Consider the following 27,571-nt stretch of genomic DNA (forward strand, 5'->3'; position numbering starts at 1 on the left):
GTAATTGATAAATCAAGCAGGCAGAACATCAGTAAGGATATTTTTGATCTGAACAACACTGTAAATCAACTCGTTCTAGTTGATATTTATAGAATTCTTCATTCAACAGCCACATTGTACAAATTCTTCTCATATTACATAAAACATTCACCGTGACAGATCATGTTCCAGGCCATAAAACACACCTTAACAAATTTTTTGACATAAAAATTATATAAAGTATGTTTTCAGAACAAAATGGATGTAACTAGAATTTAGCAACAAAAACAGAGCTTGGAATTCCCAAATATTGAAAGACTAAACAAGTCACTGCTAAATAAGATATGGGTCAAAGAAAAAATTCTCAAGAGAAATTAAAAGTTACTTTGCTCTAAAACTTATCAAAATCTACAGGAAGTATCAAAAGCCGTGCTTAGATGAAAATTTTTAGCATCATTAAATGCATATTATTAGAAAAAAGACAGACCTAAGATAAGTAATCTAAGCTTTCACCTTAGCAAAGTAGAGAAAGAAGTATGATTTAAGCCTAAAGTCATCAGAAGAATGGAAATAATACAAATTAAAGCAAAAATCAAAGAAATTAAAATATAAAACAATAGGAAAAAAACACAAAACTTGGTTCTTTGAAAATATAAATAAAATAATAAACCTCTAGCCAGGATAGCTTAAAGGGACAGAGAAAAAGAAAAGACAAATTACCAATATAAGTTTTTTAAATATGTTGTTATTACTGATCCATGGCTATTAAAAGTATAAGAAAGGAATTCTGAAAAAACAACTCTAGGCCGACAGATTTGATAACTTGGATGAAATGGGCCAGTACCTTAAAAGACATAAAATACCAAAGCTCACACAAGGAGAAATGGATATTCTGAATATACTTAATATGTAGCTATTAAAAATCTATTTAAAAAATTAAATCAATAATAAACCCTCAAGAAAAAAAGCAATAAGGTTCATTTCTTATTGAAAGAATTGGTAGAATTTAAATTTGTTCATTGGTAAATTATTCTAAGTATTACAGTAAGAAATGATACTAATTTCCCATAATGTCTTCTAGAAAATAGAAGCAGGGAGAATACTTCCTAACTCATTCTAAGATGCCACATTAGCTTAATACTGAAACTCGATAGATATTACAAGAAAGAAAAATCACAGGCCAACATCTCTCATGCACAGACATTAAAAAAAAACCTATAGTAAAATATTAGCAAATTTAATGCGATAATATACAAAAAATTCTACACCATAACAAAGTTGAATCAACATCTTTGTATATACATTTTAAAAATACTTTTATTCAATTATTTTTAAAGAAATATTCTTAGAATTAGAATTGCCAGATAAAAAGGTATGTACACTTTGAAAAATTTCAATGAATATTTTAAAAATTATTTACAGGACAGAAAATTTAATTTTTATTTCCATCACAAGAATTTAGGACAGCTATTTAAGCCATTATACATCTTCTCTAGTGAATTATCATTTTTAATTTCCCATTAGGTTTTTTTAATGGTTTACATAGTGAGGATTTATAAAGATTTTATTATTTTATAACTGAATTTTCTTCTGTAACATTTGTCTTTTCATCCTTTTTTGATGTTTTTGTCACAGTTTTTTGTCTTAACTTTTAGCAGTTAAAAATCTAAATATTTAACTCATGGTATCAGACCTTAGGCCATACTTTTTAAAATGTTTTTCTTCTAGTCCTTTGTAATCTGGAATTCATTCTAAGATTAGCAGTGATCTCTCTTTTTTTAATCATTTGTTATCTTGGAACTATAATTTGTCTATCTCCCCACTGGCTTTAGTTTTCAAGTGTATTGTTAATTAAAAATTCTGGGGTCTATTTTGTATCCTCTATTTTATTCTTTTGGTACGACCTTCTGCTCTGAAATCAGAACCATCTTGCTTTAAATATAAAAAGCCATGCAAACTTCAGAACAATGAAAATTATCATGGCTAAAGAGGGGCATTACATAATGATGACAGAGGCCTATTCTCCCAGGAGACATACTATGGGAATAGATATTTCTATTATGTGCTATCTTTTTACTTAAAAAAAAAACTTATAGCAACTCAGATTTCTTTACCCTTTTAATTTAATCAAGTTCTCAGAAAAAACTTTTATTGATTTATTTTAAATTTAATTGCAGTTTAGACAGAATTAACATCTTTATACACTCTTTTCATAGATATTGTCTATTCATTTGTTCAAATATACAAGGATATATCCATTTTATATTTTTTATTTCATGGTTTCATTGCTCTTTTAAATTATATAAATGGGAGGGTTTAGCCAATTATGATTCTCAAAAGAGGGTAAAGTTATTGTTTTTTGCATATTGATTTTGAAATAAGTCACCTTTCAGCTCATTATTTTCCAGAGAATTTTTTTTGAAATAGTGATATTATAGCAAATAATAATAACATGCCTTCTTTTACAAAGGATTTTATACTTTCTTTTTTTCTCATTTTATTATCTTTATTTTATTATTATTATTATTATTATACTTTAAGTTTTAGGGTACATGTGCACAATGTGCAGGTTAGTTACATATGTATACATGTGCCATGCTGGTGTGCTGCACCCATTAACTCGCCATTTAGCATTAGGTATATCTCCTAATGCTATCCCTCCCCCCTCCACCCACCCCACAACAGTCCCCAGAGTGTGATGATCCCCTTCCTGTGTCCATGTGTTCTCATTGTCCAATTCCCACTGATGAGTGAGAACATGCGGTGTTTCGTTTTTTGTCCTTGCGATAGTTTACTGAGAATGATGATTTCCAATATCATCCATGTCCCTACAAAGGACATGAACTCATCATTTTTTATGGCTGCATAGTAGTCCATGGTGTATATGTGCCACATTTTCTTAATCCAGTCTATCATTATTGGACATTTGGGTTGGTTCCAAGTCTTTGCTATTGTGAATAGTGCCGCAATAAACATACGTGGGCATGTGTCTTTATAGCAGCATGATTTATAGTCCTTTGGGTATATACCCAGTAATGGGATGGCTGGGTCAAATGGGATTTCTAGTTCTAGATCCCTGAGGAATCGCCACACTGACTTCCACAAGGGTTGAACTAGTTTACAGTCCCACCAACAGTGTAAAAGTGTTCCTATTTCTCCACATCCTCTCCAGCACCTGTTCCTATTTCTCCACATTCTCTCCAGCACCTGTTGTTTCCTGACTTTTTAATGATTGCCATTCTAACTGATGTGAGATGGTATCTCATTGTGGTTTTGATTTGCATTTCTCTGATCAGTGATGATGAGCATTTTTTCATGTGTCTTTTGGCTGCATAAATGTCTTCTTTTGAGAAGTGTCTGTTCATATCCTTCGCCCACTTTTTGATGGGGTTGTTTGTTTTTTTCTTGAAAATTTGTTTGAGTTCATTGTAGATTCTGGATATTAGCCCTTTGTCAGATGAGTAGGTTGCAAAAATTTTCTCCCATTTTGTAGGTTGCCTGTTCACTCTGATGGTAGTTTCCTTTGCTGCGCAGAAGCTCTTTAGTTTAATTAGATCCCATTTGTCACTTTTGGCTTTTGTTGCCATTGCTTTTGGTGTTTTAGACATGAAGTCCTTGCCCATGCCTATGTCCTGAATGGTAATGCCTAGGTTTTCTTCTAGGGTTTTTATGGTTTTAGGTCTAATGTTTAAGTCTTTAATCCATCTTGAATTAATTTTTGTATAAGGTGTAAGGAAGGGATCCAGTTTCAGCTTTCTACATATGGCTAGCCAGTTTTCCCAGCACCATTTATTAAACAGGGAATCCTTTCCCCATTGCTTGTTTTTCTCAGGTTTGTCAAAGATCAGATAGTTGTAGATATGTGGCATTATTTCTGATGGCTCTGTTCTGTTCCATTGATCTATATCTCTGTTTTGGTACCAGAACCATGCTGTTTTGGCTACTGTAGCCTTGTAGTATAGTTTGAAGTCAGGTAGCATGATGCTTCCAGCTTTGTTCTTTTGGCTTAGGATTGACTTGGCGATGCAGGCTCTTTTTTGGTTCCATATGAACTTTAAGGTAGTTTTTTCCAATTCTGTGAAGAAAGTCATTGGTAGCTTGATGGGGATGGCATTGAATCTATAAATTACCTTGGGCAGTATGGCCATTTTCATGATATTGATTCTTCCTACCCATGAGCATGGAATGTTCTTCCATTTGTTTGTATCCTCTTTTATTTCATTGAGCAGTGGTTTGTAGTTCTCCTTGAAGAGGTTCTTCACGTCCCTTGTAAGTTGATTCCTAAGTACTTTACTCTCTTTGAAGCAATTGTGAATGGGAGTTCACTCATGATTTGGCTCTCTGTTTGTCTGTTATTGGTGTATAAGAATGCTTGTGATTTTTGTACATTGATTTTGTATCCTGAGACTTTGCTGAAGTTGCTTATCAGCTTAAGGAGATTTTGGGCTGAGACAATGGGGTTTTCTAGATACACAATCATGTCGTCTGCAAACAGGGACAATTTGGCTTCCTCTTTTCCTAATTGAATACCCTTTATTTCCTTCTTCTGCCCAATTGCCCTGGCCAGAACTTCCAACACTATGTTGAATAGGAGTGGTGAGAGAGGGCATCCTTGTCTTTTTATTTTTTATTTTTTAATTTTTTTATTATTATTTTACTTTAGGTTTTATGGTACATGTGCGCAATGTGCGGGTTAGTTACATATGTATACATGTGTCATGCTGGTGCGCTGCACCCACTAACTCGTCATCTAGCATTAGGTACATCTCCCAATGCTATCCCTCCTCCCTCCCCCCACCCCACAACAGTCCCTGAAGTGTAATGTTCCCCTTACTGTGTCCATGTGTTCTCATTGTTCAATTCCCACCTATGAGTGAGAATATGCGGTGTTTGGTTTTTTGTTCTTGCGATAGTTTACTGAGAATGATGACTTCCAGTTTCATCCATGTCCCTACAAAGGACATGAACTCATCATTTTTTATGGCTGCATAGTAGTCCATGGTGTATATGTGCCACATTTTCTTAATCCAGTCTATCATTGTTGGACATTTGGGTTGGTTCCAAGTCTTTGCTATTGTGAATAATGCCGCAATAAACATACGTGGGCATGTGTCTTTATAGCAGCATGATTTATAGTCCTTTGGGTATATACCCAGTAATGGGATGGCTGGGTCAAATGGGATTTCTAGTTCTAGATCCCTGAGGAATCGCCACACTGACTTCCACAAGGGTTGAACTAGTTTACAGTCCCACCAACAGTGTAAAAGTGTTCCTATTTCTCCACATCCTCTCCAGCACCTGTTGTTTCCTGACTTTTTAATGATTGCCATTCTAACTGGTGTGAGATGGTATCTCATTGTGGTTTTGATTTGCATTTCTCTGATGGCCAGTGATGGTGAGCATTTTTTCATGTGTTTTTTGGCTGCATAAATGTCTTCTTTTGAGAAGTGTCTGTTCATGTCCTTCGCCCACTTTTTGATGGGGTTGTTTGTTTTTTTCTTGTAAATTTGTTGGAGTTCATTGTAGATTCTGGATATTAGCCCTTTGTCAGATGAGGAGGTTGCAAAAATTTTCTCCCATTTTGTAGGTTGCCTGTTCACTCTGATGGTAGTTTCCTTTGCTGTGCAGAAGCTCTTTAGTTTAATTAGATCCCATTTGTCAATTTTGGCTTTTGTTGCCATTGCTTTTGGTGTTTTAGACATGAAGTCCTTGCCCATGCCTATATCCTGAATGGTAATGCCTAGGTTTTCTTCTAGGGTTTTTATGGTTTTAGGTCTAACGTTTAAGTCTTTAATCCATCTTGAATTGATTTTTGTATAAGGTGTAAGGAAGGGATCCAGTTTCAGCTTTCTACATATGGCTAGCCAGTTTTCCCAGCACCACTTATTAAATAGGGAATCCTTTCCCCATTTCTTGTTTTTCTCAGGTTTGTCAAAGATCAGATAGTTGTAGATATGTGGCATTATTTCTGATGGCTCTGTTCTGTTCCATTGATCTATATCTCTGTTTTGGTACCAGTACCATGCTGTTTTGGTTACTGTAGCCTTGTAGTATAGTTTGAAGTCAGGTAGTGTGATGCCTCCAGCTTTGTTCTTTTGGCTTAGGATTGAGTTGGCGATGCAGGCTCTTTTTTGGTTCCATATGAACTTTAAAGTAGTTTTTTCCAATTCTGTGAAGAAAGTCATTGGTAGCTTGATGGGGATGGCATTGAATCTGTAAATTACCTTGGGCAGTATGGCCATTTTCATGATATTGATTCTTCCTTCCCATGAGCATGGAATGTTCTTCCATTTGTTTGTATCCTCTTTTATTTCCTTGAGCAGTGGTTTGTAGTTCTCCTTGAAGAGGTCCTTCGCATCCCTTGTAAGTTGGATTCCTAGGTATTTTATTCTCTTTGAAGCAATTGTGAATGGGAGTTCACTCATGATTTGGCTCTCTGTTTGTCTGTTATTGGTGTATAAGAATGCTTGTGATTTTTGTACATTGATTTTGTATCCTGAGACTTTGCTGAAGTTGCTTATCAGCTTAAGGAGATTTTGGGCTGAGACAATGGGGTTTTCTAGATATACAATCATGTCGTCTGCAAACAGAGACAATTTGACTTCCTCTTTTCCTAATTGATACCCTTTATTTCCTTCTTCTGCCTAATTGCCCTGGCCAGAACTTCCAACACTATGTTGAATAGGAGTGGTGAGAGAGGGCATCCCTGTCTTGTGCCAGTTTTCAAAGGGAATGCTTCCAGTTTTTGCCCATTCAGTATGATACTGGCTGTGCGTTTGTCATAGATGGCTCTTATTATTTTGAGATACGTCCCATCAATACCTAATTTATTGAGAGTTTTTAGCATGAAGGGTTGTTGAATTTTGTCAAAGGCCTTTTCTGCATCTATTGAGATAATCATGTGGTTTTTGTCTTTGGTTCTGTTTATATGCTGGATTACATTTATTGATTTGCGTATATTGAAGCAGGCTTACATCCCAGGGATGAAGCCCACTTGATCATGGTGGATAAGCTTTTTGATGGGCATCCCTGTCTTGTACCAGTTTTCAAAGGGAATGCTTCCAGTTTTTGCCCATTCAGTATGATATTGGCTGTGGGTTTGTCATAGATAGCTCTTATTATTTTGAGATACGTCCCATCTAGTTTTTTGAAAGGATCAACAAAATTGATAGACCGCTAGCAAGACTAATAAAGAAAAAAAGAGAGAAGAATCAAATAGACACAATAAAAAATGATAAAGGGGATATCACCACCAATCCCACAGAAATACAGACTACCATCAGAGAATACAACAAACACTTCTACGCAAATAAACTAGAAAATCTAGAAGAAATGGATAAATTCCTCAACACATACACTCTCCCAAGACTAAACCAGGAAGAAGTTGAATCTCTGAATAGACCAATAACAGGATCTAAAATTGTGGCAATAATCAATAGCTTACCAACCAAAAAGAGTCCAGGACCAGAGATGGATTCACAGCCGAATTCTACCAGAGGTATAAGGAGGAACTGGTACCATTCCTTCTGAAACCACTCCAATCAATAGAAAAAGAGGGAATCCTCCCTAACTCATTTTATGAGGCCAGCATCATCCTGATACCAAAGCCGGGCAGAGACACAACCAAAAAAGAGAATTTTAGACCAATATCCTTGATGAACATTGATGCAAAAATCCTCAATAAAATACTGGCAAACCAAATCCAGCAGTACATCAAAAAGCTTATCCACCATGATCAAGTGGGCTTCATCCCTGGGATGCAAGTCTGGTTCAATATACGCAAATCAATAAATGTAATCCAGCATATTACTTCTGCCCTCCAAAGCAAAAAGTGCAAAGTAATTGCCTTATTTATATAGCAATCCTTCAAATATTGAAAGACTCTTACTTCCTTGAATAGTCTTCTCTTCTCCATGCTAGTCATCCTAAGCTACTTTCTATATATTTCCACAATTACATCCACTTAACAAAGACATTATAAGTACTCAGTGAATGAAAGTTCTGCACAAAAGCTGGAAGGTAGTAAGCATTTTTACAATTGTTCAAAATGTGAAATTACTAGTACAAAAAGATTTCTAGGTCTTGTTTTCTCCATCTACATTTCTGAAGAAATCAGAAATCCTTTTTTGAACAGTGTCTAATTTGTAAATATTGATATCCTTCTTCAGACTTGTTGAGTAGAACTTAATGTAATCTTTCAATTGAATAGTGGAATAGTGGTCAGAGCTGGATTTCTTTGCACTTACAACTTGGCTGTTTGGCACAAAAGGCCTAGTTTTCAGCTGATCTCGACTTTCAAAATGTCTTCGTCACTAAGCTTAATCATTTCTAGCTTTTGATTTAAAGTAAGAGACATGCAACTCTTCATTAGAGCACTTAGAGGGTATTGCAGAGTTATTAACTGGCTTAATTTCAAGATTGTTGTGTCTTAAGGAATAGGGAGGTCTAAGGAGAGGGAGACGAGGGAATGGCAAGTCAGTGGGGCAGTCACAACTGCACAACATCTATCAGTTAAGTTTGCTGTCTTATACGGGCACAGTTCATGGCACCCCAGAGCAATTACAATACCAACATCAAACATCACAGATCACAAATCACCATAGTAGATAGAATAATAATGAAATTTGAAATATTGTGAGAATTCCAAAAGTGTAGACACAAAGTGAGTACACGCTGTTAGAAAAATGTTTCCGATGGATTTCACTGAGGCATGGTTGCCACAAACCTTTAGTTTATATAAAACACAGTATCTGTGAAGCACAATAAAGGGAAGCACAGTCAAATAAGGCATCCCTGTGTACTCAGTACACACAGCAAGCAATGTCTTTCATAGGGCTATTATTTTTTATGGCCATTGGTATTAGCCCATGATGGCAAGCCAAAACAGGGTTGAATACATGCAATTTTCAGCAAGCATGATATGGTTTGGCTGTGTCCCCACCCAAATCTCATCTTGAATTCCCACATGTTGTGGGAGGAACCCAGTGGGAGGTAACTGAATCATGGGGGCAGATCTTTCCTGTGCTGTTCTCATGATAGTGAATAAGTCTCACAAGATCTGATGGTTTTAAAAAGGGGATTTTCCCTCCATAAACCCTCTTCCCTTGTCTGCTGTCATGTGAGACATGCCCTTCACCTTCTACCATGATTGTGAGGCCTTCCCAGCCACATGGAACTATAAGTCCATTAAAACCCTTTTTCCTGTATAAATTACTCAGTCTCGGGTACGTCTTTATTAACAGCATGAAAACAGACTAATACAGTAAATTGGTACCAGCAGAGTGGTACCAGTACAGTAAATTGGTACCAGTAGAGTACCACGCTGCTGTAAATACCCGAAAATGAGGAAGCAACTTTGGAACTGGGTAACAGACAGGGGTTGGAAGAGTTTGGAGGGCACAGAAGACAGGAAAATGTGGGAAGTTTGGAACTTCCTAGAGACTTGTTGAATGGCTTTGACCAAAATGCTGACAGTGATACAGACAATGAAATCCAAGCTGAGGTGGTCTCACATGGAGAAGAGGAACTTGTTGGGATCTGGAGTAAAGGTGACTCTTGCTATGTTTTAGCAAAGAGATTGGTGGCATTTGCCCCTCCCCTAGAGATTTATGGAACTTTGAACTTGACAGAGATGATTTAGGGTATCTGGTGGAAGAAATTTCTAAGAAGCAAAGCATTCAAGATGTGACTTGGGTGCTGTTAAAGGCATTCAATTTTAAAAGGGAAACAAAGCATAAAAGTTTGGAAAATTTGCAGCCTGACAAAGCAATAGAAAAGAAAATCCCATTTTCTAAGGAGAAATTTAAGCTGGCTGCAGAAATTTGCATAAGTAATGAGGAACCAAATGTGAATCCCCAAGACAATGGGGAAAATGTCTTCAGGGCATGTCAGGTCTTCACTGCAGCCCCTCCCATCACAGGCCCAGAGGCCTAGGATGAAAAAGTGGTTTCATGGGCCAGGCCCAGGATCCCCATGCTGTGTGCAGCCTAGAAACATGGTGTCCTGCATCCCAGCTGTCCCAGCCGTGGCTGAAAGGGGCCAACATAGAGCTCAGGCCATGGCTTCAGAGGGAGCAAGCCTCAAGCCTTGGCAGCTTCCACGTGGTGTTGAGCCTGCCAGTGCACAGAAGTCAAGAATAGGGGTTTGGGAACCTCTGCCTAGACTTAAGAAAATGCATGGAAATGCCTGGATGCCCCGGCAGAGGTGTACTGCAGGGGCAGGGCTCTCATGGAGAACTCTGCTAGGGCAGCGAGGAAGGGAAATGTGGGGTCAGAGCACCTACTCAGAGTCCCTACTGGAGACCCGCCTAGTGGAGCTGTGAGAAGAGGGCCACCATTTAGCAGACCCCAGAATGGTAGATCCACTGACAGCTTGCACTGTGTGCCTGGAAAAGCTACAGACACTCAATGCCAGCCCATGAAAGCAGCCAGCAGGGGTGCTATACCCTGCAAAGCCACAGGGGTGGAGCTGCCCAAGGCCGTGGGAACCCACCTCTTGCATCAGCATGACCTGGACATGAGACATGGAGTCAAAGGAGATCATTTTGGAATTTTAAGATTTGACTGTCCCACTGGATATCAAACTTGCATGGGGCCTATAGCCCCTTTGATTTGGCCAATGTGTCCTATTTGGAATGACTGTATTTACCCAATGCCTGTACCCCCACTGTATCTAGGAAGTAACTTGCTTTTGACTTTACAGGCTCATAGGTAGAAGGAACTTGCCTGGTGTCAGATGAGACTTTGGCCTGTGGACTTTTGAGTTAATGCTGAAATGAGTTGAGACTTTGGGGGACTGCTGGGAGGGCATAACTGGTTTTGAAATATAAGGATGTGAGATTTGGGAGGGGTCAGGGATGGAATGATATGGTTTGGCTGTGTCCCTACCCAAATCTCATCGTGAATTGCCACATGTTGTGGAAGGAACCCAATAGGAGGTAACTGCATCATGGGGGCAGGTCTTTTCTGTGCTGTCCTCATGATAGTGAATAAATCTCACAAGATCTGATGGTTTTAAAAAGGGGAGTTTCCCTGCACAAGTTTTCTTCTACTCTTGTCTGCTACCGCATGAGATGTGCCGTTTACCTTCCAGCATGATTGGGAGGCCTTCCCAGCCACATGGAACTGTAAATCCATTACATTCCTTCTTCCTGTGTAAATAACCGAGTCTCAATTATGTCTTTATCAGCAGCATGAAAACAGACTAACACAAAGAGGATAGGCTAAAAACACAATATTTTATAGGATGTTACTCTGCCTTAATATAACTAAATACTAGTATTATATAGAAAGAGAAATCATTATTAAAATGCTTAAAACAAAATAAGGCACAAAATGAAGATATTGATAGTACTTTCATTGAATAAATTACCCCATTCATTAACTTACATGAAACAATAAAGTTCTCATTTAATATTTTCTTCACATTTCTCTTAGATTGAAATATACTTAGATCTGGCCTGGTGCTGGCTCATGCCTGTAATGCCAACACTTTGGGAGGCCGAGGCAGGAGTGTCACTTAATCCCAGGAGTTTGAGACCAGCCTGGGTGACATAGTGAGACCCCCATCTTTAGAACAAACTTTTAAAAATTAGCCTAGTATGATGGCAAACACCTGTAGTCCCAGATACTCAGGAAGCTGAGGTGGGAGGCTCACTTCAGCCCAGGAAGGTAGAGGCTGCAATGAGCTGTTATCACACCACTGTACTCCAGCCTGGGTGACAAAGCAAGATCCTATCTCAAAACAATTTTTTTAATTAAAAACAAAATACACATTAGATCTGAACACAGAATCCAAAGAGTACTTGGCTTAACTGTCACAGAATGTGCCAAAGCCTGTTTGCCAAGCACTGTTTACAGTTCCCACCTAATGATGTTATAGCTCATGTTATAGTATAGCACGTTAAGAGGGGTTCTATGAGAATGCCTGGAAGAAGCACCCTTGAGGACTCATGAAGATGCCTGAGAGAGGGTGTCTTCAAAGACCCAAAGGATGAGTTGATGCTTGCCAGATATAGATAGGAGGGAACAGGATTCCAGGCAGAGGAAAAAATATGTGCAAAACCCCAAGGATACAAAAGATTGTTGAACCTTTAAGCAATTCACTGTGGCCAACAAGCACTTTTGGGAGATGGTTATAAGAATGACAACAGAGATTGGAGAAAAGGACACAGTACAAATCATAAAGACCCTCATATGTCTGATACGGTTTGGTTGTGTGCCCACCCAAATCTCATCTTGAATTGTAGTTCCCATAATCCCCACGTGTCATGGGAGAAACCCAGTGGGAGGTAATTCAATCATGGCAGTGGTCATCCTCATGTTGTTCTCATGATAGTGAGTTCTCATGAGATCTGATGGTTTGATACGAGGCTTTTCCCCCTTTTGCTCAGCACTTCTCCTTCCTGCTTCTATGTGAAGAAGGTCATGTTTGCTTCTCCTTCTGCGATGATCGTAAGTTTCCTTAGGCCTCCCAGGCCATGTTAAACTGTGAGTCAATTAAACCTCTTTCCTTTATAAATTACCCAGTCTCAGGTATGTCTTTATTAGCAGCATGAGAACAGACTAATACAATGTCACATTAAGGATTTTTTACTTTTTTCTGAGAAGAACGAGAAGCCATTGAGGATACTGAGCAAGAAAGAGACAGTAGTATATTTGAAGTAGAAAGGTCTCTCAGGCAGCAGTGTCAAGAATGGTCTTGAAAGGGGTAAGGATTACAAGAGGAAAATAAGCCAGGAAGCTTTAACAATCCAGGTCAGAGTGGACAGAGCGGAGTAGTTATATTTAAGAGATATTTAGGAAGCATAATGAAAGTAATTTGTCAAATGGTTAGGAGGGTGGTAAATGGAGGAGAGATGACAAAGATGGCATTCAAGTTTCTAACTTGGGAAATTAGGGGAAGATGTTGCCAGTGTCTGCTCAACAGAGAAAGTATGGGAGGTCTGGCAAAAAAAAATTGGGAATATTGAGTTCGGGAGATACTCTGAAAGATGTTTTGAAACAAATTGATATATAAGCCTTGTACTCAGAAGAAAGCAGTGGAATGGGGATTGAGATTTGGATGTCATTACTATAGATGATGATTGAGAAAATTCTGGTTTAAACTGGCAAACACACGAGTCCTCCTGACATCTGAATGGAAATTACAATATAAAATCTGAAGACAGAAATTCACCGCAACAATGAAGAGGCAGTTAAGAAGGATTACTAGTAGATAAGATAGCTCAGCATGATAGAATGATTTTGGAAGTGAGCTGATGGAAAGCAAAGGAAGATGTGACTCAGAATACCTTATGAGGGGATGCAGTACTGCAGGAGAGCTGGGCACTCATAAGCTCACTGGAACCTTGAGAGTAACTGGGCTTAAATTCTCAGTAGTAATGGAATCTAAGATAGTTAAGAAAGCTAGAAATGGGGTGGAGTGGTAATCATAGGTCTGTCTGGCAATGAAGATTATGTCCCCACCAACATTTCTTTTTTGCCTTCCTCACAATTTAAAAAAAAAATTAAGAACACAAAAAGAAAAAGAGGAAGTATATCTAAAACAACTCATAATTATAGTGTAATCATGTCAACATGAAGGAAATATAAATACCAGTGAACATAAGTCAGTGTTAAAGTTCTTTGTTGTAAGGAGGAAGACATAATTATAAAAAATGAAAAGCAAGAAGAGACACATAGAAAAGGTAAAAACATTTTTGAAATAAAAAAATGAACAAATGCAAACAGGTCCAAATATTATCAGAAATCCTAACGTATAAACATGGCTTAAGCCCCTGAAACATGTGAGGTGCTGAGCAGTAATTGGCATCGTTTAAACACCAGTCTATAAAGAATGAGGGATACTCACTTCGTTTATCCACTATGGGTGTAAAATCTCTGAAACTGTTTAGACCAGTGGTCCCCAAACTTTTTGGAACCAGGGACCAGTTTTGTGAAAGACATTTTTTCCACGGACAGGGAGGCGAGGGGAGTATGGTTTTGGGATGACACTGTTCCACCTCAGATCATCATGCATTAGACAGATTCTCATAAGGAGCATGCAACCTAGATCCCTCGCATGTGCAGTTCACAATACAGTTCACAATCCGCTGACAATCTGATGCTGCTGCTGATCTGACAGGAGGCAGAGCTCAGGTAGTAAAGCTCACTGACCTGCCACTCACTTCCTGCTGTGTGGCCCGGTTCCTAACAGGCCGTGGACCACTACTGCGGCCTGTTAGGAACTGAGCCACACGGGTGGGAGACCACTGGTTTAGACCTTATTTCCATCTTTAGATTAGTCATTTAATATTAAGAAAGCAGCAATAAGGATTTTTATCAAATAAAAATATACAATTCCACTTTTAACCATTTATATACAGCAAACAGTAAATTCTATTCAGTGAATTCTGAGTTTTCTCTCACTAGGAATTGATAAAGTCTTGATAAGTATGGTAATGAGAATGACCTGTTCTGTTCAAGGTCCAGCTCTCCATTCTTTCACTAACTAGTTTCTGCTAATTTTCTCCTTTATAATCCACACCATTCTGGTGCCATACTAGTTCATTTAATAGTAATTGCATATTGTTCAGTTTTTAAATAACAGCAATTTTTTTCAGCCTTATTGAGGTACAACTGTCAAACAAAGATTGTATTATTTAGGGTGTACAATTATACATACATTGGGAAATGATTACCACAATCAAGCTAATTAGCATATCCATTATCTCATATAACGCCCTTTTTTATGGTGAGGACACTTGTGATCTACTGTGTTCTTAGCAAATTTCAAATATACAATACGTTATTATTAATTGTCATCATCATGTTGTAATTAATTAGGTCTCCAGGACTTATTCATCTTAAAACTAAAGGTTTGTACCATTTGACCAACATCTCCTCTTTCCTCCAACTTCTCAGCCTCTGGTAATTACCATTTTATTCACTGTTACATGAATTTGGCTCTTTTTTTTTAAGATTCCACATATAAATGAGATTATGAAGTATTTGTCTTTCTGTGCCTGGCTTATTTTACTTAGCATAAGGTCCTCAAGTTTTAACTCTGTTGTTGCAAATGATGAGATTTCCTTCTGTTTAAGGCTGAATAATATTCCACTGTTTATATATCCACCACATCGTCTTTATTCATTCATCTGTCATTGAACACTTAGTTACCATACTTGACTATCACAAATAATGCTGCAATGAACACGGAAGTGCAGAAATTTCTTCAAGATACTGATTTTATTTACTTTGGATATATACCCAGAAGTGAGACTGCTGAATTAAATGGAAGTTATAGGTTTAATTTTTTTACAAAACTCCATATTGTTTTCTATAACGGCTGTACTGATTTACATTCTCACCAAGACTGTGCAAGGATTCCCTTTTCTCCACACACCCTTGCCAACATTTACTATCTCTTGCTTTTTTTCTTTTTTACATCCTAACAGGTATGAGGTTGATATCTCATTGTGGTTTTAAACAGCATTTCCCTAATGATTGATGATGCTGAGCACCTTATCATATACCTCTTAGCCATTTGTATGTCTTCTTTGGAGAAATGTCTTTTCAGGTCCTGTGCCCATTTTTAGATTGAGTTACTTGTTCTTTTGCTTGTGAGGTGTTTGGGTTCCTTATGCATTTGGATATTAACTCCTTATCAGACATATTATGGTTTGCAAATATTCCATTGTGTAGGTTGCCTTTCATTTTTTTTCTTGTTTCTGTTACTGTGCAGAAACCTTTTAGTTTGATGCACTTCCACTTGCTTATTTTTGCTTTTGTTGCCTGTGCTTTCAGTGTCAAATCTAAAAAAATCACAGCCGAGACCAACGTCAAGAAGTTCTTCCACTACGTTTTCTTCTAGGAGTTCTACTGTTTCAGGTCTCATGCTTAAGTCTTAACCTATTTTGGATTGATTTTTGAGGACAGCAATCATTTTCATTTTTATATTATTAAAATATGTCCTTTAGGAATATTGGTATAATGCCTGATATAATAACAGTACAGGAATTCATCCTGTCTTTTATTTGAATGGCCCCAATTTTCTGTCTGTCTCTGACTACTCTTTCAATAGTTCTCTTTTACAAGCTAAACCTGTAAATGGGAAACTCAACCCAATCTGGTCCCTTTTTTCACATTTCCACTCCCCTCCAATCTGCCTGGCTTCTTTCACTCCCTATAGTCTTCAGGTAGTTGTTTTCTGTAGTGTTGTCCATTGATTTGTGCTTCCCGCAAATTCAAATGTTGAAGTCATAACCTCCATTACTTCAGAATGTGACTTTATTCAGAATCAGGTGATCACAGATGTAATTAGTTAAGAAGAGTCCATATTAGAGTCAGGGGGGCCCAATTCAATGTGGCTGCCATCCTTGTAGAAATGGGAAATTTAGACACAGACTCCCATACAGGGAGAACACCATGTGAAGATGAAGGCAGAGAACAAGGTGATGCTTCTACAAACCAAGAAACGTCAAAGGTTGCTGGCAAACCACCAGAAGCTAGAACAGCGGCATGGAACAGATTCTCCCTTGCAGCCCTCAGGAGGAACCGGCGCTGCTCACCGTTTCATCTCCAACTTCTACACTCCAGATCCATGCCAGGAAAAAATTTCTGTTGCTTAAGCTTCCTAGTCTGTGGTACATTATTATGGCTGCCCTAGCAAACAGATGTAATGTGAACAGAGATTATAATAGGTGGTTCATTAAGAGCTTATTCCACCAAATCAGAAGTAAAACTATCTTTACTTGCCTCAGAATAAGTTCACCTTCTCTCTATCCTTTAGTTTCCTTATCTGTAAAATAGGGATAATATCCCCTAGCATTTTTGTAATGATGAGGTAGGCTGATATATGTGAAGCACTTAGACAATACCTATAACATTGTATGCTCTCAATGGTTATTAGCTATTCTTGTCCTTCACTCATTTAACTATGTCAGGCTCTGTTATAGGCACTCTAGGTACATCACCAAACAAAACAGATATAAATTTCTGCCTTTATAATGCAGTGAAGCTTACATTGCAGTGACAGCATATAGAAAATAAAATAAGTAACTTATGTAATATGTAGGGCATTAATAAGTTCTATGAAGAAAAATAAAGCAAAGACTGTGGATTGGGAAGGCTGAGATTGGATCAGGCCATCTTTTATAGGGTAGTCCAGGGAGGCATCACTGAAGGAGGGAGAAGAGTGAGCCATGTGCATGCCTAGAGTAGCAGCATTCCAGGTAAAGAGAACAGCAGGAGCAAGTGCCCTGAGGCCAGAGCCTGCCTGGAATAGTCAAAGAACAGCAAGAGGGCCAGTATGGCTACAGCAGAGTGAGAGAGGTGGAAGGCAGTTAAGTAGGAGATGTGGTCAGGAGGTAACAGGTGACCAGATTGTACAGGACCTCAAAGGGCTTTGGCTTTTACCTTGAGTGACGTGAGAAGTCACTGGAGCTTTTAAACACAGGAGTGACATGACCTGAGTTACATTTTTATCAAAGCACCCTGACCACTATGTGAGAGTAGGTTTGATAGAGGAAGGGACTGGGAGGGAAGGCCAGAAACAGGGAGACCAGGTAGAAGACCATTTCTGAAATATAGTCTTGGGATCACATTGGCTCTGACCAGGGTTGTTCAGTAAAGGAGGAAAAACACAGATGCTATAGATGCTTTAACAGAATTTCTGGATGATTTGAATGTGACATTTGAAATAAAGAGAGGAGTCAAGGATGACACTGAGGTTTGGGTCCTGAGCAGCTGCAAGTGTATTTCCATTAATGGAATCAGGGAAGACTTTCAGAACAACGACGTAGAGAAGCAAAGAACAGAGTTGTTACGGTTGTTCTCACTCTTTCTTATTATTGTCATTATTGCTATAATGAGGGTAGTGTCATCAATCCTTTCCCCTTTATTGTCAGTCTCATCTTCTATCAATTTTCTTCTTTTTCTAGCAGGTACTCAGCGACGGCACACCTATGCCATGATTTGCTCAGCACGTTACATCTAGCTGCTCCCTTTTCCTACTGTGATCTAGTCCCACAGACAAATAAGTGGACACAGCACGTCTCTTTCCCAGGCACATAATCTTGAATCTCCCCCTGTGCTTCTATAGTCACACCTTCTCACTCTCACCCCCACAGAAAACACCTGCCTTTTCTTCTTTTGGAAAAGACACTGGTCTTTTCTTTTTCTCATTTTAGCCATTTTTCTTCCTCTTACTCCAATTTTTATTAATCCTTGCACCACTTCTTACCCACTAACAATACTGTCTGCTCTCATTCCCGTTAGTTCTCTTACGACATCTCAATATCACAATAAATCTCCGAACCTTTCTTCCTGACTTATCCTTTACCTTTGGTCCCAGTTATAACTCTTTGCAATAGGAAAAAGTCATTTGATGTCTCTGGGTCTGTTTGCTCCTCTGTAAAATAAAGGTATTAAATGAGATTATTTCTAAAGATACTTTCAGCTTTAACTTCTGATCCAACTGATTCTGCGTTTAGCTCTTCAGTGATTTTTCATGTGTGGCAAGTTCCATTTCATTTCTTATTTCCTAACTCACTTTCAAATCTCTCCTTTCATTACTTTCTTATCATTTCCAAAGTCTTACCCACATTTTTCATCATTATTTCTTACACCAAGCCAAGTGGTTTTTACCACACCTTAATGATGGTCAAAAGAGTGTTTTGTGTTGTGTTTTACATTTTTCCTAATGCTGGCAAGCAGAATGATAGAGGGATAATGTTTCAAGTCTGAAAGAAAACAACCTCATTCAGATTTTCTTTCACCATGAATGAGATCGTCTTATGATTGCCTTTGAGAAATTCGTGATTGAAAAGTTTTGTTAAACACCAGTGACAAGCAGCTAATGGCATCATATCTGCTTTGATTTTCTCAGACACACTCTAAGTTTTCATCGTCACTTCTCTGTGATCCCTCACCTTTGACTTCCTTTATCATGTAACTGCCAATTTTGATCGGTTAATTGAAAGAGGAAGGGTGACAAGAAAAATAAACAATTTAGCTCAGTGGATTGCCCCCTTTACAAATAAGTAAACACAATTTGTCCTTCTAGATTTCAGACTAAGCTGATAACATTTTAAAAATCCTGTACAGAAAGGTCTTTTTAAATGCTTTTATTTACCAAAAGTTTTGGGTGATTTTGAAATACATTAGACATCCCATTCATTGAGGAAAAGACAGTTTATTCCAAAACATTCTTTAATAGTCCTAAACTGATTTTGTCTATCAGAGCAAAAGGAACAAAGGTAAAAATCCACCTGAAAAAAGATATTTGTATCATGGAAATTATGAAGCTGGATTTCTTAGACATTAAAGAAATTCACAGACCCACGTAGTTTAAAAATTCAATTTTTAAGATTAAATTTTCACAACACATTATGACTGTAAATGAGTTACCTGAATACCAATTATTACCTCTAGTTATTTTTAGCAAGGGAGCTGGACTTCACTTTACTTAATGCTAGCTTATAAATTTAACTTTGTAAAATTATAGGGGAAATGTGTCCTGGCCAGCTGCCTCTGCCCAAAGCAAATGTCATCTCCCCTAAGTGCCACAGTTATATCTTCCCATCCTCTGAGCTCCACTGAAACTTACCTTGTATCCTTCTTGTCCCCCACACCTTCTAAATAAGAGTCTCTTGCATCTATCAATATGTGTTTGTGGAAGAAAGGAACGTGCAGAAAAATAAATATTCATCATAGTTTAATTAGGAAAGTAAGGGCTTTGAATCAAACCCAGCTTTGTATCTCACTTCATCTATTTATTCATCATGTGACAACAGACAGTTGATTTAACCCCTCTGACCTTAGTTTCCCCATCTTTATCATGGAGATAATGAGACCTTCTTCATTGGATATTGTGAAGATTAAACTGGATATGATTATATACTGGATTATAAACTGGATATGATTATATATCACCTTGCACATAGAGGCTCTCAATTAAAAAAAAAAACACACTTCTCTTTCTTCTATTGTAGCATATCATTCATGGTCCAATCCTGCATTACAGTTGGTTGAATGCAGGTCTGTTTCTAGGCAGCACACTTTTGAAGGCAAAGTTGTTCATCTCTGTATTTCCTGTAGAACCTAGGGAGATGAGCTGCATAGTCTGGAGGCACAGGAACTGCATATTATACTAAATTGAGGGCTGAGCCAGGATGGCCAAGGCTGTGAAGCAATTATCCATGGATTTGGTCGTTTGGGCTCTTTTGATAGTATAGTTCCTCTCATGAATTTCCACTCTGGTCTTAAAACAGCCCATCATGTTTTTAAATCAGCTTGCACAAAATACAACTACTTTCCTAGATTCTTTGGCAACTGATCAGAATACTATTCTGTGTCTCGCTATAGAAACTCCTGCAGGCATAGTGACCATACCCCAAGAAAGACAAAACTGAATGTGCTACATGATGCTGGGAAAACAAGTTGTAATGAAAACAGCGCTGAGTCAAATAAATATAGATTATTAACTCCAGCTTGCCCTTGACTGGTCATGAGATCTTGGGCAAGCTACCTATGCTCATTAAGCCTCAATTTAACTTCTTGATGACTCAACTATAAAAAACAAGGGTATTTTTTGCTTTGTTTGGCAGTTTTGAGGAAAAACAACAACAAATGAGAGATAATTCTACTTTAGTTGTTACACAGGGTTGTTGGGTAGAGAAGGAAGGTGATGCCTTGGAACAGACTTTAACAACTGTGAGGCAGGATAAAAAATAAGTCCTAAAAGCCATCATTTTTTGACCACAGTGAGCTCTTCTTTTTTAACGGTTCAGGCTTCTAACCTTATTTCCTCCTTTGGCAACTGACCAGCTCATGCACACATACTAGTGATGAAATCCACATAGCTCCATATCTTTTCCTCTGCATGGCCAAGAGTTTCAGCGCAACAGGAAAGTGCTGTCATGGATCCATCGTGCAACACATATAGTGCTGTAAAGCAAAGGCCTCGTCCGCCTGCAGGCAGCAGGAACTGCACGCATTAATTACCCTTCTGTCTGATGTACAGCCTAACTGCTTCGTGCTTCTTCTCATGTGTGAATCACAGCTTTCTTGTAGAGTATTTCAAAAATACAGCCCCAAAACAAAGCATAATCGAAAGTCATCCCAGGTGAAAGTGGTTGGCTTGGGGGAGGTCACACAGTCCTTTCAGTTCAGGTAGAATCCTTGTTTCTAGGTCATTTGACTAACATCATCCCAGGCTCCTTAGGGAAATCAGGAGGGGGCAGAAGCAGGCTGACCAGCTACAGGCTACACACAGAAGAACGAACCTTCCCAAATTTCTGGAAAAAATCTTCTTGTGCCCGGGCCAAGGCCTCTTCATCAATGTAGACAGCCGGCCTCTTGGCCATGAGGAAATACTGCACCTTCCTCAGATTCCAGCCCATCACATACTGGAGCCAGCCGCAGACAGCCGCGGTGGAGCGGCCCACCCCAGCGTTGCAGTGCACGTACACAATGTGTCCCTTCTCCAGCAGCGCATGCAGCAGGCACACCGCTTGGGGCAGCATCTGCACTCGGCCTGCGGTGGGGAAAACACAGCACACATGTGAATAGCTAAACCACCAGATACTGCCGCTGAGATCTCCTCCAGCACAGCCTGAAATCACAGGGCTGCACAGGGCCAGGCAGGGATAAGAGAGTTTGCTTTCTTCCTGCATTGTGAAGGAAAAGGTGAGACCATTTTACAACCTCATAATAGTAAAGTGGAAAGAGCATTCCAGAGGCCAGAGGCTCTCTCTAATCCTTCCCTGGGTATTGCTGCTCCTTTGGGTGACTTCGCCATCCATGCAAATATCCTTCCAAAGAAAAGTGACCTATCGCCTGTCATCAGAATGCACTTTCACATGAAAAGATTTTGCAGAGATTGGTCAGAATTTTAGAGAATTCAAAAAAAAAAATAGTTGTCAGGTCTGGCCACCTGAATTTCAGTCAATCCAAAAGTATCTTCCAGCTAAATGTAAAACACAGAAGTGACCCATAATAGTTAAAGGAATCAATCTGTTCATTCAACATATGCTCATTTTCATTTGTTCAATGGAATGGCTAACATTATTCGATACAGATGGGACAACCAATTGTTCATTTATTCCCTCGAGATACAATGAATACTAAAACTGATTTAATTTCTATGTTTTCAGGAAATTATACAATTATATAATTTGGGGTTTACTTCAAGGTTACCATTTTGATTATTAGATTATTCAAATATCTTCTCATCACGCCAGGAGAGGACATGCTATGCCCTGCTGAGGCCTGGTAGACTCTGCTCCGCTCTCTGATCCTGTGGGACAGAGAAGCACCCCACAATCACTTCCTTGAGCTCCTGGATGCCTGAAGCTTCTCCTGCTCACAGGTTCTCAGTACAGAGATATTTTGTAAGTCGGGTTTTTTGTTTGTTTTCAGCGGGTGATCAGTGTAAATTATTTCAAAGGGAAAGGAAGAGGGCAATGAGAAGGCCCTGGGTTACAGCTCCATGCTCACGACTTGGCATTCTCTAGCTACAGGAACACAGTGGCCCCAAAGGATCCTCCAATGGTTACACACAAGAGCCCTGCGTGGCTTTCACGTTGCCATCCTTATTGGATGACCAAAGAGATGGGAACACCCCTCCCTCAAAAGATTTCACCTGGGGGTCTGCCGTGAGGCCCAGAATTATCCCATGACGGCCACTCCCATAAGTTTAGACCCCCTCTTTAGACGTCCTTTGGTGAAATACAAGCGCCCCTGAAGGAGCCAACACAACACACTGAGATGAGGCATCAGCATCTGGGAAGGACAGAGTTCACCAAGGACCACAGTGTGGCTTGAAAGGCCTCTCACTGGCCATTCCACCCAGCCAGGCATCATCCTCAGCTTCAGGCTCATCAAGCTCTGAGAAGGAGCAGAGCCCATGTGGAAGCCAGGATAAAATTCTAATCTTGTTGCTGGAGCTCTGTTAACCCCCTAGTGAAGAGATCTAAGACTGCACGCTCCACACAGCAGTTTAGAATGTTTGTACCTGGAATGCCTTCAGGCAGGGAGGACACGGTTTCAGTTCCTTAAGCTCCATCCCTCTCTGGCCTGTTGCCATACACTGTCGTTCCCTGTCTGGTCCCCAAGGGCATTTGTATTAGAGTTACCAGCTTCTGTGTATATCTGATTCCTCATAGTCCAAACTGAACCATGAACTTTAACCCATCTAAACCACCACACCTGATTCCAGGGCACCCTGAGATTACAGCGAGGTGGGCCTGCCACTCAGTTACTCATGGTGCCCTCCTAGAGGCACTAAAATATCACTGGAGATGCAACAGGATGGTGAGAGCATCATGTGTGACAGCAAGATGTCTCAGCATGTCTCATGGGGAGCACTGCATGGTGGATCCACCATTTGCGCTGGGGGATCAGAGGAGCAAAACCTCCAATGTATGATGGATCAGCCCTGCTGAGAATGGAGAGGCCTGCTCCACTGTGGGGCTTCTGTTCTGCTGAGGGTATGAGGGGTTCACTCCAGGGAAAGCTGGGTGGGAGGAGAACTCTGTTGCTCGAGCCGGAAGTGTAGGTTCTTCCTGCTCCTGCCACAGCTAGCATCACATGACAAGCTCCCTGCTGTGCCTGTCTCTCCAGATACTATGTGCCTTGGCAGGAAACAAAAAAGAATCATTTAACGTAGGTTCAGGCTTGCCTCAGATGCCCAGTATGTGAATAGCCCACAGTGGTCATTTGCAGTAGGAGCTGCTGGACTGAGAATCCCAGCCCCTGGCACTCGGCGCATACAGCATCAGTGTAACCAGCCTGCAAACAAGATCTTCCCTGGTCCCAGTCAAGATCCCTTCCCCAGACCTGTTCTCTGGCCAGAGGTTCCCCTAGGATGGTTCTGCACCAAACAGCGCAAATGATGCAATACATTCCCCTTTTCATTTTATGTGTAAAACATTCTTCAAGAGGTCTGTATACAGTTCAGAAGTTAAAAAGGGGCATGTGTTAGTTTGAGGTTCTGTGATCTCAGGCACACGCTCCTGAAAGGTACATGTCAGCTAACGTGCAGAAGCTCCCAAGGCTCCCAGCTTCACACAGATTTCAGCATTGGGCACAGCCATCAGTGATCTTCTCCCGGAATCACTCAACCATTGCACTGAAGAATGAGCAAATGTTTAATCAACATAAAGAATAAATAAATACTTAAGAAGGGTATCAGAGGCCAAGCGCAGTGGCTCATGCCTGTAATCCCAGCACTTTGGGATGCCGAGGCAGGTGGACTGCCTGAGGTCAGGAGTTAGAGACCAGTCTGGCTAACATGGTAAAACCTCGTTTCTACTAAAATTTAAAAAAAAAAAAAAAAAAGCCAGGCATGGTGATATACGCCTGTAATCCCAGCTACTCAGGAGGCTGAGGCAGGGGAATTGTTTGAACCAGGGAGGTGGAGGTTGCAGTGAGCCGAGATTGTGCCACTGCACACCAGCCTCTAGGAGAGAGCAAGACTCCATCTAAAAAAGAAGGGTACCAGAGAAGTAGCCGGTCCAGGGTGCCCACTCATCTCAGCCTGGCCACAGCTGGAGGCCTGGTTTATTTTGATCTCTTGTGACTACAAATCACCCTCTTTGGTTGATGGTAGATAATATTTATTGAGCCCTTTCTACCTTCCCAGCACTCTCATAAGCATTTTACATGCACTAGCTCATTTACAACCACCTCTTAACAACTATGAGGTCAGCACTGTTGTGATCTTCAATTTATATATGAATAAACTGAGCACAGACATTTGCCCAAGGTTATTCCCTAAGTGGCCACTCAAACTCAGCCAGTGTGACTCTGAAGCCGCAGGTCTTAACCACTGTACTGTGGTCCTTCCCTATTCTACCTAGTTAATGGTATTTGTTGGCCCCCATCTTGTCAATCTGGATTCTCAGTCAGTCCCTCTGCACTCACTTACCAGCCCATGCTGCTGCTCTTACCCTGGGTGAGAATCATGTCCTCCTTGAGGATTAACACCTCTGCCCCACCCTAGAGGAGCCCTCTCAAGCGGACCATCTCTCTCTGCTTGAAACCCATTCTAGGAAGTCTAACCTAATATGTGACCCACTAAGGAATAAAAAGAGGGTCCCCAGGAAGGTTCATCTTGATATACCCAGCTCAACAGAGCCGGTGTCAACCAGAGCCGCTATAGATAGGCTCCACATAGAATTTAATTTGATAAGACATTTCCATTCTTAAAAACAATAAAACCTCAAGAAAAGACAGAAATCCAGAACTTTTAACATAAAGTATTCCAAACTTTAAATGTTGACAACTAAGTTGAAAAACTGTAAACCCTTTGCAGTTCAAATAAGACATTCTACCCTCTGAGTTTCTGACTCTGTAATTTAATACAGGCCCTAGTTCTCAGTAGATGCTCCATACACACTCATTAAGTCCATGAATAAACACAAGACTAGAAAAGCAGCAATAAAAGCCTATTTGATCTGAGACACTACTAAGCACTTCTAGCCTAACTTGTGGTTCACACCTGCTCCAGGCTAATCTGACTCTGGACCAACCAAAAGCTTCCTGAAAGCACTATTCAGCCAGCCAAGGTTGTGAGGAGAGGGAGAGGTAGAGCATTTGGGCAGGTAAGTCAAGTAGCCTGAGGTATTAGGGCCTGAGATAAAAGAGAGGGGTCAAAAGGCCCTAAAGATACGCTTTATCCAAGGTTGATCCTGAAAGAAATCTGCAACTTTCAGCCTTTCTCTCTCTCTCTCTCTCACACACACACACACACACGCACACACACACACACACACACACACTTTCCTTTCTTACTCCAGGAGCAGATATGTGATGAATATATTATTTGGAGGGCATATTTTTTTCCATCTTTGAAGTGTAATATAGATAGGATCTACATCATCTATAACATCCTTTGGTAGAAACGTAAAGACTTGGAACTAATCCTACAATTCCAACTTTGTGATTTTCAAAGCCCTTTCATATCAATTATCTTATTCTACTGTTATAGTCTTGTAAGGTGGAAATTACTATCCTCATTTTCTTAATGCAGGAACTAGCCTGCTGATATCCTCCCAGCTACCCGGTGGTGACAAGGCTTAAGCCCAGTTGTCTTGGCTCCAAGGTCAGCATTTCCATGCGATAGGAGAGCTGAATTCAGTGTGTTGAGCGAAGGAAAGGAAGTCAGACTTTGACAACAGAGGGGCAGCTGAGGACTTCATGAAGCCTATGAACTCATTTGGGAGGCAAGGGTAGACATTTGTTATAAATAGTGCTGCAGTGACAGAGGTCAAAACACAACCTGAATACCTTCTATGCAAAGAAAATTTTAATGAGCAGATTTGTTTCATTTTGTTTTGTTCAGGTGAGTGTTAGATTTGGCAGATTTTCATTCCCTAGCTGAAAGACACAAACCAAAATGTTTATAAAAGATTTTTAAAATAGAAATCTACACCACCCTTCCACATATGACAAAGCATACAAGAGTAAGGATCGATTGCACGATTGATTGTAACAGGTCTGTGACAACTAGCGGTGACAGTCAAGCCTAACAAACTGTCTTCTTTCTCAGACTTCAACTGAGAGCATTATGCTGCAGCTCAAAACACTTCCAAGTGGGTTTTTCTCTAGAGTTCTAAAAATATTCAGCTGATTAATCTATGTGTTCATTGGGCTAATACTGTGAGCCACAGACATTGGTCTATTGGTAAAAAGTTCCCCTGCCAGTCAGAAGTGGTTATTAACCCTTAGATTACACCCCCAGGTTAGGCCAAGCCAAAGAAATCCATTAGTCGGTCTTACAGCTGGGCCTTTATCAAGTGGAAGCTTGCATTTTGCAGCTCAAATGCCGCCGCACTGTCTCAGCCTGAAAGAAGCTATGCTGCTGCACTAACAGTTACGACTGTGACCTGGTAACCCACTGACCGCAAAAAAGGTTCATGAATACAACTACAATGGGTCCTTGGGGATACAGTTTTCCCTCAGGCTTCTGCAGAGTCCCAAACTCTCAAGCAAATTACCTATCTGTCAGCAGAGTCTTCAGGTAATCAGTGTGTGGGTTGGGATGGGATGGCGGGGGATGCGTGGCACAGTTGGCAGCCTAACTTCTCCCAGCCTCGTCTCACATCATTCTCCAACAGGATAACAATGCTGTCAAATCAGATTCAGAGATGCTAACATCAAAATGCTCTCTGGAAGCTACAGTCCTTCAAATCCTAACTATCTTCTCTGTTTTGAAACCAGGAAAACCAGCTGGACAAGGTGAATATCACCTAGATTCAACCAATGTGCATCTTCGCAAATGAAGTTTTTCTTTTTTATTTCCTTGAAGAAGGGCAGAGCTCTTACAGCTAAATCATGCTTCCTTAGATCAGGTTACCAAGAGGAATAACCAGACTGTCAGCAGCTCTCTCCACCTTCAGGAACAAACATTATACCCCATCCCCAATGATAATTCAGCTCAGACACAGATCAACAAAGGGGCCCAGCCTAGCCAGGAGGACCACCTGAGATCCATACAGGGCTGAGGTGGGCAAGGTCCAGAAACGTAGGTTTCCTGTGATCCTCATGGCCTTTTGTCTTGCAGACCATTCACTCTTGGGGAGACAAGCTACTTCCCTTGCAATTTGTAG

General features: G+C 39.9%; 1 protein-coding gene across 5 annotated transcripts in view; it reads right to left on the bottom strand.

Annotated features, from left to right (window-relative positions):
• Nucleotides 1-19,151: 19,151 nt before the first annotated feature.
• Nucleotides 19,152-27,571, bottom strand: part of EPM2A (EPM2A glucan phosphatase, laforin) — a 100,414-nt gene continuing 91,994 nt past the window's right edge. For 4 of the 5 annotated variants that reach the window (XM_054558270.2, XM_063725044.1, XM_009242347.4 and 1 more), the window contains exon 4: nt 19,152-21,495. In XM_054558270.2, the coding sequence (XP_054414245.1) occupies nt 21,218-21,495 (278 nt within the window). In that variant the 3' untranslated portion in view covers nt 19,152-21,217. The remainder of the gene's footprint in view (nt 21,496-27,571) is intronic. The other variant, XM_024248163.3, reaches the window with a different exon arrangement.

The sequence above is a fragment of the Pongo abelii genome, chromosome 5 (assembly GCF_028885655.2).
Source record: "Pongo abelii isolate AG06213 chromosome 5, NHGRI_mPonAbe1-v2.0_pri, whole genome shotgun sequence".
Taxonomy (NCBI): Eukaryota; Metazoa; Chordata; class Mammalia; order Primates; family Hominidae; genus Pongo; species Pongo abelii.